The sequence below is a fragment of the Lacerta agilis genome, chromosome 12, assembly GCF_009819535.1.
Source record: "Lacerta agilis isolate rLacAgi1 chromosome 12, rLacAgi1.pri, whole genome shotgun sequence".
NCBI lineage: Eukaryota > Metazoa > Chordata > Lepidosauria > Squamata > Lacertidae > Lacerta > Lacerta agilis.
In genome coordinates, this window is record NC_046323.1 from 55,982,627 (window position 1) to 55,995,300 (window position 12,674).

General features: G+C 56.3%; 1 protein-coding gene across 1 annotated transcript; it reads right to left on the reverse strand.

Moving 5' to 3' along the window:
* Positions 1-2,769: 2,769 nt before the first annotated feature.
* Positions 2,770-12,674, reverse strand: CHPF2 (chondroitin polymerizing factor 2). The gene is made up of 4 exons (XM_033165537.1): positions 12,303-12,674; positions 8,939-9,503; positions 7,299-7,481; positions 2,770-4,074 (listed from the first exon to the last, which is right to left on the reverse strand). The coding sequence occupies exons 1-4, from the start codon at positions 12,614-12,616 to the stop codon at positions 2,800-2,802; spliced, it is 2,337 nt and encodes a 778-aa protein (XP_033021428.1). The 5' UTR covers positions 12,617-12,674; the 3' UTR covers positions 2,770-2,799.

The window sequence follows — 12,674 nt, forward strand, 5'->3', positions numbered from 1 at the left end:
CAACGCAGCAGAGAAGAAGACCCCCGAGGAGGAGGAGGAGCTGCTGGAGGCAAAGGCCAAATCATTCCCACACAGTGGCAGTGGTGGGTTACAGATCCCTGGGGAAACGGAGTCTAGAATGGTAGAGTTGGGGGGCACCCAAGGGTCATCTAGTCCAACCCCCTGCAATGCAGGAGTCATCGTCCAAATGCTTGGCTGACTGCGAGGCCGAGGGAGTTGCCCACCCCCCACCCACCCACCTGGCAGAATCAGCACCCACCTGCAGGAAGGAGGCACCCGCATGGCCCCATTGTGTGGGGCAAGATGTAGGGGTGCCCAACTTAACCCTCCTGGGGGAAAGGGGAGTTTGCCAGCAGAGGACGGAGGAATTGGCTAGGTGTTGTTAATAATAATAATAATAATAATAATAATAATAATACATTGATTTATTTACACCCCACCCATCTGGCTGGGTTTCCCCAGCCACTCTGGGCAGCTCCCAACAGAATATTTAAAACAGAATAAAACATCAAACATTAAAAACTTCCCTAAACAGGGCTGCCTTCAGGTGTCTTCTAAAAGTCAGATAGTTGTTTATTTCCTTGACATCTGAATTGTGCTCAGAAACATCCTGGGAGCCAATATAGGTTTTTCAGAACCGGTGTTATATGCTCTTGGTGGCCACTCCCAGTCACCAGTTAATGCTTGCAATTCCTGCATTGCAAGGGGTTGGACTAGATGACCCTTGGGTGCCTTCCAACTTTATGCTTCATCCAGGTCCCGGGATATTTGAGACTTTGGGGGGTACTGGAGTCATTCCAGGGCCTCCCCAAGCGCGGAGGAGGAGGGGAGGGCTCAGCCGCTGGCGTTTTGTGCCTCCCCCCCCCCCGCCCCGCATCAGCACGTAGGAAATTGCCAGAAACGGAGTCAGACCCCCTCTGGTTCAGCTCAGCATTGCCTCCTCTGGGTTTTAGGCGGGAACTGACGTTCTGCATGCCAAGCAGCTGCTGCTTCACGCTGCGCTGCCCCGACCTGCCGAAGCCGGCAAGTCGCGCAGGCAAGGAAACAAGCGCAGCCAGGGAGCAGGATGAGACCCCTCCGACCTCCCCTCTCGAGAGCCCGGCTGCGCTTTTGAACTACACACCACCACCACCCCGGCCCGCGGGCGCCCCCGGGGTCCCTTCGCCCTGCAAGCGGCGGCCGAGCCTACCTGCTCCGGGCCAGGTAGATCTGAAAGGTCCGAGTGCGGCGGGGTCGCTCAGACTTAAGCCGCCCGGCGCCCCCATTTTCTCACGCCGCGGCGGTGGGGCAGCGCTGGGCCGGCGCGCAGCGGAGCCGCGGGATCCATTTCTGGAAGGGAAAAAGTAAACGGGGGGCAGGGGCCTTTCTTCGGCCATGCGCCCCCTGATCTGCCCGGGGTAGGGCAAGGAGAGGCCGATGCCCGCCGCCGGCTCAAAGGGGAGCCCAACTCGGCGGAGGCGCGCAAGATGAGGGGCCAGGACGGGGGGATCTCCGCGGGAAGGCTGCGCCCCAGAAGGGTCCCGGGACTCCGCCGGCCCCAGCACAGCCCTTCTCCGCCTCGGGAAGAAGGCAGGGGGAGGGGGCTTTGTCTCGGGCGCAGGTCGCGGCCCCTCCTGGGCAAGGGGGCGCGCAGGGTGAGAGACAGACGACTGGCACGCGCGGAGAGTAAGGCTGCCCTCCCAAACAGCCCCCCGGGAAAACTAAGCGCGAAGGGCCGCCGCCGGCGCTGCACCCATCTCTCGCTCGGCCGGACCCGCGTACCTGGCGGGGTCTACGGCGCGGCCGGCGCCAGCTCGGGCACACGCGTTGCTCCTCCGTCAAGCGCCTGCGCGGTGCTGCGGAGAGAGGGGGAGAGGCCCCCCCCCAGCCCTTATATGCGCCGCTCTAACGGCAGGGCAGCCAAACCTCTCGGAAGTGGGGCGCTTCTGTGGCACGTGGGGATGGAGGCAGCGTCAGACTCCCAACCCGAGGCGCCCCGCAGAGATGGGAAGCCCCCTCCTCAAAAAAAGAAGCCAGAGACAGTCCCCGCTCAGAGCCCAGCGCGGTGAATTTGCACCCCATCCAAGGCAGCTTAGATCTGCAGGCCATGTGCTCAACAGTCCTTGGGGAGTTTTTGCTGGCGAGGAGGACAGCGGGAGAAGGGAGGATGGAGAATGGCGCATGGCCACCAACGCTGGGAGTAGCCAACTAGGGAGCAGAGAAACCGTGGGAAGTGGGGGCAGGTCTTCTTTCAGAATAATGGCTGCCAAGTGCTGGGACAGCTCAGTCGGTAGAGATTGAGAGCCTCCAGATCATGGGTTCACATGGGGCAAAAAGAGACCTGCATTGCCAGGTGTTTGGACTAGATGACTCTTGTGGTCCCTTCTGACTCTACGCTTCTGATCCTATGATTCTAAGGCAGGGGTCAGCAACCTTTTCCAGCAATCGGCCAGTCCAACAAATTCCTACGCCCCACAAATCACCCAGAGATGCATTTTAAATAAAAGGACACATTCTACTCATGTAAAAACATGCTGATTCCCGGACCGTCCATGGGCCAGATTGAGAAGGTGATTGGGCCATAACCGGCCCACGTGCCTTAGGTTGCCTACCCCTGTTCTAAGTTCTCTCTGGTTCCCCCCCCCCCCAACACACAAACAGAAGGAAAGACCCAGGTGACACAGGCAGGGCAATTGCAGCAGCAAGGAAACGTTTAATTGGTTTTCTTGTGTATTTTTTTGTAAAAATTGGGTCATTGGGTCCTCTTTTCTGCTGCCAAGCACAGCAGCCTCCCTCCTTGCTCCCCCCCCTCACCCCCCGTCAGGTGCTGTTGGCCTGCTCCTGCTCAAAGAGTGCCATGGCCAGGTGGGATCGGGAGGCGAGTCCTTGCAGGTTGCTGAGGACGCAGCGGTGGTAGAGCTCCTCGCTCAGGCGGGGGTTGCAGCCCCGCAAGACGTACTTCTGCGCCAGCCCCGGCTCCGCTGCCCGGAAGACGTGCAGCTCCGAGTAGCGCAGGAAGACGTCAAAGGCCTCCAGGCCCTCCAGAGCCTCCTCGCGGTCCAGCACGTCGGACGCCAGCCTTGCCCGGGCCGCCATGTAGTCCGCGTTGTAGAAGCAGGCCTCCGAGAAGGCCTGCCGGTCGAAGCGCCCGTCCCGAGGGAAGTCGGAGGCGGCCGAAGCGCCGCCGGCCGCCTGCTCGCCCCCGCGGAAGGCCAGCGCTGGGTTGAACTCCTGGAAGTGGACGGGGAAGAAGACCTGCCAGTTGCTGATGGCGTTCATGCGGCAGCGGTTGAGGACTTCGGCATTGACCTCCGTCCAGACGCTGGCCAGGAAGAAGAGGGTGTCCACGGGGTGCTTCTTGGAGACGATGTCCATCAGCTTGACCTGGGAGGGGACCTCTGTCTTGACGCTGATCCAGGGAATCTTGACGTCCGAGTAGCGCCTCTCCAGCTCCGCCACCATGGCCTTGGCCCCAGCAAAGACGTCCACCTGCCCCACGCGCTGGGCGTCGTAAGGGTCGTAGACGAAGAGCAGCGTCAGGCGGGAGTTGTCCCTGGCGTCCAGGGCGTTGGTGGCGAAGGCGTCCAGGAAGCCGCCCAGGAAGTCCAGCTCCTGCACGGTGAGGGGCAGCACCAGCTGCAGGCGGGTGGCCTCCGTGACGTAGGGCATGGGGATGATCTCCACCTGGCTGAGCGGGCGCAGGAGCTGCACGCGCTTGGAGAGGAGGTGGCTGTGGCCCTTCTGGGTGACGGCCTCCAGCAGCAGCTCCAGCTGGTACTCCATCCCCCGCGTGGGGTCGAAGCGGCGGTAGCCGTTGAGCAGCCGGCGCTTGCGGAAGCGCAGCTGCGGCTGGTAGCGCCGGTTCAGCTGCTCCAGCGCCGCCTGCAGGATGTCGCCCACGTCCGCCTTGCTGGCCCCCTGCAGCTCGCACTTGGGGGCCCCGTCGGGGCAGGAGAAGAGGTGCTGCTCCGTGAAGTAGTCCCAGCCAATCACCTCGAAGCGGGTCTTGGGGGAGAAGGGGGCGCTGACCCCGACAGGCCACGACAGCTCCGCCTCCCCCGACGGCATCAGCGCTGTCAGGTTGCGGATCTGAGCCTGCCGGGGAGAGAGGGGGAGAGCCCCTGTTAAGACGTCCCCCGCCCTTCTCCCGTGCTGCACAGCTAGACCACCCCGTGACAGGGGCTGGGAAAGGGGGTTTCCAAAAAGTATCCCTCAGCCCGAAACAAAGGATGCTGGAGGAATCTACAAGCCCTGGTGTGTCATGGACTGAAGCAGTTGGGGTCAGAGGGAGAAGATGGGGAGGAGAAGGTGTGGGAAGCTGAAGAGGGAACAGGGCTTAGTGAGCAGGGGGAGTCTGTGGCAGAGGGAAGTACAGAATCAGAGGCTGAGGCTGAGGCTGGTGAAGAAGCACAGGGTGTCTCCTCCTTCTGCTGCAACACACTCCCTCCCCACCTCGTCCCCCAGAACCAGAAGAGGGCTGAAATGGGCGGGCAGCAGTAGGCTGCACGCAGGCACAGTCTCTAGTTGTCTGGAAAAAGCCCTGGAGAGAAGGAGACTGGCTGTGGGAAGCCAGGGACTTTCGGTCTTGGTAACTGATTTAAATTATTGTGACTTTTATGCTTTGGATCACATTGTTATTACGTGTATGATATTTGCTGTCTATTTTGTTGTTCCTTCAGCTTGTAAACCGCCTTGTGCATAGTAATATCTAAAGGCGGTATACAAACAAAAAGTGAATTGAAATGAAATTCATGGGGGCAGGACCTGCTGGGGATGAACTGCTGGTTCATTAGGCCTGAAACTCATTGTGGTCTTGCTAATGAAGAGTTAACTCCAACTCTGAGAGGTGCCACTACTGCTGGCTTGACCCACGACCCACCCGGTGGTCTCCAGCCCCCCAGGCCCAACATGTGATGACTCTCCTTCATTGGAGATCCCTAAGCAGAGGTTGGAGGAATTAAAGAACCTTTTAAAGAGGGTGAAAGAGGAGAGCGCAAAATATGGTCTGAAGCTCAACATAAAAAAACTAAGATTATGGCCACTGGTCCCATCACCTCCTGGCAAATAGAAGGGGAAGAAATGGAGGCAGTGAGAGATTTCACTTTCTTGGGTTCCATGATCACTGCAGATGGTGACAGCAGTCACGAAATTAGAAGACGCCTGCTTCTTGGGAGAAAAGCAATGACAAACCTAGACAGCATCTTAAAAAGCAAAGACATCACCTTGCCGACAAAGGTCCGTATAGTTAAAGCTATGGTTTTCCCAGTAGTAATGTATGGAAGTGAGAGCTGGACCATAAAGAAGGCTGATCGCCGAAGAATTGATGCTTTTGAATTATGGTGCTGGAGGAGACTCTTGAGAGTCCCATGGACTGCAAGAAGATCAAACCTATCCATTCTCAAGGAAATCAGCCCTGAGTGCTCACTAGAAGGACAGATCCTGAAGTTTGAGGCTCCAGTACTTTGGCCACCTCATGAGAAGAAAAGACTCCCTGGAAAAGACCCTGATGTTGGGGAAGATGGAGGGCACAAGGAGAAGGGGACGACAGAGGATGAGATGGTTGGACAGTGTTCTCGAAGCTACTAACATGAGTTTGGCCAAACTGCGGGAGGCAGTGAAGGATAGGCGTGCCTGGCGTGCTCTGGTCCATGGGGTCACGAAGAGTCGGACACGACTGAACAACAACAAAAGCAGAGGTTGGGGGGGGGCACCTGCCAGGGATTCTGGAGCTGTGGCTCCTGGCACTGAAAGGGGGCGGACTGGATGACCCTCGGGGTCCTGTCCAACTCTGCAGTTCTGTGATTCTATCAATACACTTCAGCAGCCCCCAAAATGTGATAGAACTGTATTTATCTATGCCATAATAGCTAAAAACTGGAAGACAGAGGAACTACCAATGACTGAAGAATGGCAGATGAAAATGATGGACTATATGGAACTTGCTGAGATGACCGGGAAGCTTCGTGACCAGAGGGACGACGCGGTGGGAGAAGAATGGAAGAAATTTAAATTGTATTTAAAAACGTATAGTAAGATTGAAATGTAGAAGGAACTTGGGAGGGAAAGTTAGACTGCAGATTTAGAATTATGTTAAGTGTTAAAGAAATGGGAAATAATGAATTAAGATTATAGTTAAAGAAATAGATAGGATTTTTTGAAAAAATAAGGTTTGCATAATGTAAAGAAATTACTAAAGATGAATGACAATGAACGCAGGAAGGGCAGACGGGAGGAAGTCATTTTACAATGTTAAGGGAAGAATTAGCTTTTAATGAATGGGGTTTTTTGTTTTTCATTTTTGTAGTTTGTAATAGTTTTTTGTAGTTTGTTTGTAATAGTTGTATTTGTATTTGTTTGTTGTATGTATTTTTGTTGATGTTTTGAAAAAGTCAATATATATATATATATATTTTTAAAAAAACACTTCAGCAGCCAAAGTGGGTGGGGGCTGGGGGGGAGGGAAGGTGCCCTGAGCGGAGCCAAATGGACTCATCCGGTTCGTGCTCTGCTCCCAGGGGGTGCGTCTGAGGCAGAGCCCAGAAACCCCCCCAAGGCTCTCCTCAGTCAGGAGGGCAACTAATGGCTCTCCCTGCAACTGCACTGGATGCCGGGGGGGGGGGGGGGAGAGAAGAGCCTGCAGGTCTTTCCTGGGCAGCAGCAGGGCAGGCCAGCCAGTTCCTCACCCCTCAGCCCTTTTGCAGGAGGGGCAGCAGGGAATTGGCCCAAACTAGCCAGCAGAGTGTTGCCTGCAGGCAATCCCAGAATGAAGCCGAGCTGCAAGGACTTCAGGCTCTCAGCCACCAACCCCACACTCCCAGCCTGGGCCCAGCAGCTGCTGCAGGCACCCCGAATCCCCTTCATGCACCCCACCCCCACTTGTGAGCACCCAGAAGCCTCCGGCTGTCCCTACTGGTGAAGAAGGTAGAGCTTGCAGGGTCTGATCCTGCCCAGCAGCTCCTTTGTAGTCTGAACCAAAACAACAACAACAACAGACTTTCCGTTCCACCAGGTGCTGTGGAGAGAGAACCGTGAGCAAAAGGACAGCAGTGGGTGACTTTGCAGCCACCGCCAGGGACCCCCTGAGAATCAGGGGCGCTTGGAACCTCTGATGTCTCCCCCTTTGCTTCTGTGGAAGTGACCCTGCCTTAGAAATCCCAGGATGCCGGGGACCCCTCCCTGCCTTGCCGGAAGGTGACCCAAAGCTGCTCCCCACCCTCCACCCTCCCTGCCTGAGACCAGCACCCAGCGGCCTCCATCCTCCCCACCACCAGCAGTGAGAGAGACTGGGGGTGTGTGGGGGGGCTCTCTCTCCTCTTTACCTGCAGCTCCTCTATCTCTTGGTAGGTCTGCTCCAGCTTCATTCTGCTGAACCTCTTATGCAGGCGGTACATGAGGGTGGGCTCCGTGACGGGGTGCACGGCAATTGCTCCCCAAAATTCTTCTCCCTCCTCCTTCTCTGGGTCCGCATTCTTGGCCAGTTCATAGGACAGGTAATTCTGACCCTAAGAGAGAGGGAGGGAGGGAATGATGGTCTCCTGGTCCTTCTCTGCAGAAGTATTTGAATCAAAGACTTAATCAGCTGCCTCTTCTTCCATCCCCAAAAGCAGGTGTGGCGCAGGTGCTTAATCCTCATCACAACCACCCTGAGAAGCAGGTTAAGCTGAGAACATGAGACCTAAAGTCTACTAGCCTGTGTTCTCACTGAGTAGGAATTTGAACTCGCCTCCAGGCTCCAATCTCCCGACATGCTCCCTGCGGCCACAGGGCAGGGAGAGCCGGACAAAGGCAATGACCAACCGGCTCCCTTTGCTCTTCTGCACAAACCCTTCCCTGCTTTTCTCTCCCCCCCAACTTAAACTTATCAGAATGTGGAAATTTGCCTTGGGACTCGGCGTTGTCCCCTAAGTCCAAGCAAGCCACTGCTATGGGGCTATTTGGCAAGCGCAGGCCTCTTTGAAGCAGGCAAGGACTGCCTTAACCAACCCCTCTCTCCCAAGTCCCCCTAACTGCCTCCCCAGATATTAAAAGCTGGAAGGGGTCCAGAGGAGGGCAACCGAAATGGTCAAAGGCCTGGAAACGATGCCTTATGAGGAACGGCTTAGGGAGCTGAGTATGTTTAGCCTGGAGAAGAGAAGGTTAAGGGGTCATATAGAGGAGGGTGAAAGGTTGTTTTCTGCTGCTCCAGAGAAGCGGACACGGGGCAATGGATTCAAACTACAAGAAAGAAGATTCCACCTAAACATTAGGAAGAACTTCCTGACAGTGGAATTTGCTGCCAAGGAGTGTGGTGGAGTCTCCTTCTTTGGAGGTCTTTAAGCGGAGGCTTGACAGCCATCTGTCAGGAATGCTTTGATGGTGTTTCCTGCTTGGCAGGGGGTTGGACTGGATGGCCCTGGTGGTCTGTTCCAACTCTAGGATTCTATGATTCTATGATTCCAGGCTCTGCTGCCCAGTTCTGAACACTGCAGCACCACGGAAGAGGGTTTTAAGGGTATCTGTGGGGCCACGGAAGAGGGTTTTAAGGGCATCTGTGGGGCCAGAGGGTCCTGCTTGGCAGGGGGTTGGACTGGATGGCCCTCGGGGTCTCTTCCAACTCTAGGATTCTAAAAAATCCAGAGAGACAGAAGTAGCAAGTAGGAGGCTGAGCGAGCCCATCATTCGCTCAGATGTCCCGCATAAAGAGGGCACTGGCTTCCCTGGAGCAGCCTCTGGCTCTGTGGGGCTCCTGCCTGACTGCCTGCCTTGCTCCATCTCCTAGCCTATTGGCCTGTGGGAGTCCTGTCTGCCTGGCCTCATCTCCCGGTCTCTTCACCCTGTGGGACTCCTGCCTGGCTTCATCTCCCAGCCTTGGCCCTGTGGGACTCCTGCCTGCCTGCCTGCCTCCCTCCATGCCCCATCTCCCAGCCCCTTGGCCCTATGGGACTCTTGCCTCTAGCCCCGTGGACTCCCGCCTGCCCACCTGGTGCTGGGAGGTGCAGCTGGTCCCCAGGAAGTCTGCGAGGCAGCGGCCCAGCCACTCGTCCGGCCGCAGGCTGAGGATCTCGTTGCGGCAGCTGTCCAGGTGGGGGTGCAGCTTGAGGAGGAGGCTTCGGGAGAGCAGGTAGCCGAAGCCGCCGTGGCAATAGCGCGCCTGCTCGTCCCCCCCAATGAACTCCTCCGCCCGGCCCAGGTAGACGTCCTGGTGGATGCTCAGGTGGGCCACCAGCGCCTTGAGCCGCTCCGGCTGGACGTAGGTGTCGTCCTGCATGACGAAGAACCAGTCGAAGTCGCCCCCGAAGTGCTGGTGGACGTAGCGCACCGTCTCGTACATGAGCCACACGGGCCGCTCGTCCCCGTGCGACACCAGCGCCAGGCCGTGGGGCACCTTGGCCCCCCGCAGCCCCGTGAAGTAGAGGAGGTGGGGGAAGTGGTGGGCCGCCGTCTTGTTGACGGCCACGGCCAGGGTGCCGAGGGTGGCCTTGGAGGTCAGCACGGCCACAAAGAGCCGCTCGCGGAAGCCCAGCTCCGTCTGGATGTAGCGCGTCCTGTGCATGGAGGAGGAGGAAGAGAAGGAGGAGGAGAGGTTTTTGTCTCAGGTGGAAAGCGAGAGAACTTAAAAAGGCACTTGAAACTGTGATATGATGCAATGCAACACAGAGATATTGTCAGGGCTGGAGTCAGGTGCAGGTCAGCAAGAAAGGAAGCAAATCTCCAGTGCCAGTGAAGGTAACAACGATGACAACAACAACAACAACAACAACAACAACAACAACAACACATTTACCCGCTGCCCATCTGACTGGGTTGCCCCAGCCACTCAGGGCAGCTTCCAGCAAATTATAAAAGCACAGTGAAGCATCACACATTAAAAACCTCCCTATAAAGTGTTAACTCTTTATTCAAGGAAACAAAATACAGTGGTACCTCTGGTTACAGATGCTTCAGGTTACAGACTCCGCTAACCCAGAAATAATGCTTCAGGTTAAGAACTTTGCTTCAGGATAAGAACAGAAATTGTGCTCTGGCGGCAGGAGGTCCCATTAGCTAAAGTGGTGCTTCAGGATAAGAACAGTTTCAGGTAAGAACGGACCTCCAGAACGAATTAAGTACTTAGCCAGACCTTGGTTCTCAAAAGGCAGCTGATGAACAAATCAGCTCCCAAACACTGAAAACCTGGAAGTAAGTCTTACGGTTTTCAAGCGTTTTTGGGAAGCTGATCATCCGATGCAGCTGTCGGCTATTGTTTCCGGAACTGATTACGTTCGAGAACCAAGGTACCACTGTAGACTCAGCCTAGTGGTCTCAGCAACCCTCCCCTGTAGGTCTTGCCACTATGGAGCAGCTGCTATGACCGAAGGGCCCTGCCTCCCCCCCCCCATGGCTCCTCCCCTCCTGGATGTTTCCCAAGCAGCCTCCAACTGTGCCTGGGTACCTCTAACCTCTGTTTGGCTCTCCTCAGTATCCTGCGCTTTCTTGGACACCAGGGAGGAGCAGAGCTTGTCAGTGCAGGAGGGGGATCCTTTCAGTGTTAGACACTCAAGATATATAAGCTAGGCACTTAAACCAGAGTTACAGTCGCCCAAACAGAATGCCTAGTTGCCATTTCTGGACTCTATAAAGTCTTCTTTTTCAGATGACGGACTGATTGTGCTTGATTCTCAGTTAAGCATCTGGCTAGTTCAGAGGACAAACCTAGACAGCATCTTAAAAAGCAAAGACATCACCTTGCCGACAAAGGTCCGTATAGTTAAAGCTATGGTCTTCCCAGTAGTAATGTACGGAAGTGAGAGCTGGACCATAAAGAAGGCTGATCGCCGTAGAATTGATGCTTTTGAATTATGGTGCTGGAGGAGACTCTTGAGAGTCCCATGGACTGCAAGAAGATCAAACCTATCCATTCTCAAAGAAATCGGCCCTGAATGCTCACTAGAAGGACAGATCCTGAAGTTGAGGCTCCAGTACTTTGGCCACCTCATGAGAAGAGAAGACTCCCTAGAAAAGACCCTGATGTTGGGAAAGATGGAGGGCACAAGGAGAAGGGGACGACAGAGGATGAGATGGTTGGACAGTGTTCTCGAAGCTACTAACATGAGTTTGGCCAAACTGCGAGAGGCAGTGAAAGATAGGCGTGCCTGGCGTGCTCTGGTCCATGGGGTCACGAAGAGTCGGACACGACTGAACGACTGAACAACAACAGTTCAGAGGACCACCTTCCTTGAGCTCGGTTAGGAGCTTTGAGAACTTAAAGAAGAAAAGCCCCGTTGATATCGGCCTGGAGTGCGCTGAGGGGTCCCGCGTTTCTGGCCGAGGTGCTGCTCCTTGCCCGCTGACCACCAACGGGGCAAGAGACTTCTCTGGGTGCTGCTGGGAGCCTGAGCTAACGCAACTCGGGGGAAGACTTACAACGCTGCTCCTGGGCCCTCACACACCGCAGGTTCCTTGGGGCGCAGACAAAAAGAGGGAAAGCTCCTTGTGAGCGTGAACGCTCCTCCCTACCCACAGATCTGCATCGCAGCAGCAGCAGCAGCCCCTGGATCAGGGTGCATGGGGCACTCAGCCCGTTCTCCCGGGGAAGGCCACCACCAGCTCACTGCAGCTGAGCCATGCTCTCCCTGCCTCCACTCCCTCCTGCAATGTGGGGAGCAGCAGCAGCAGCACCCAAGCGGGGTTGTCCCCAGCGCACAGGGAGCACACCAAAGGAAAGACCTGACCGAAGGTTAGGAAATCATGCATGGCGTGGGGAAAGTAGGAAAGAAAAAGTTTTCCTCCTTAGTCTCATGACACTAGAACTCATGGAAATCCTATGAAGCAGAATGCTGGAATACTCGGGATAGAGAAAAAGAAAAAGAAGAATTTGTTCACGCAACACAGAGTTAAACTGCGGAACTCCCAGCCACAGGAGGCAGGGATGGCCACCAACCTGGATGACTTTAAAAGAAGATTGGACGAATTCATGGCGGAGGAGAAAGGGCCATGGAGGGCTCTTAGCCAGGATGGTTATGCTCTGCCTTCAGTGCGAGAGAGCAGGTGCTCCTGTGTTCAAATCCTGCTTGCAGGCTTCCCATAATAGGCATCTGATTGAACCCCATGAGAAATGGATGCTGGATTAAAGGGACCATTGGCCTGATCCAGCAGGCAGACCCATCTTATGGAGCCTCCAAGTACAGAGGCAGTCTATCTAGATTCCTAGTTCTCTCCTGAGATTCTTTGCTTCCCCCAAAGCCAGAGGGACTGTTGGCAAAAGCCCTCCTTACCTCTGGCACGACAGTCCCCCTCCCCAAAGCCCCTGGAACCCAGCTCTGGGGAGGGGGAGGAGGTTTGCCCCCTCCAGGTGAGCGCCTTACCTGAGCACCTTCTTGTAGGGCTTGCTGGGGTCCCTGTAGTAAGGCACGATGCGGGGCTTGAACTCCTCCTGCGACTCCTCGCCCTCCTTCCTGCCCGGCCCCGCTCCTCCTCCTCCGCCATCCCCCGGCAGACCCTCTCCGTCGGGCTGCCGCCCATGGCCGAGCGCGGCTCCTCCGGCCGCGTCGGCGCAAGAGTCTCCGGCGTCGCCCTGGATCCACGAGACGCGCAGCAGGCTCAGGCTGCAGCCCAGCGACAGACCCAGCAGCAGCGGCAGCGCCGGGCGCAGCACCGCCAGCACCGTGGCCACGCGCATGGCCGGCGGCGGGCGCCCGGACGGGGCAGCCGGGGCTCCGCGACCATGGAGCGGCGAG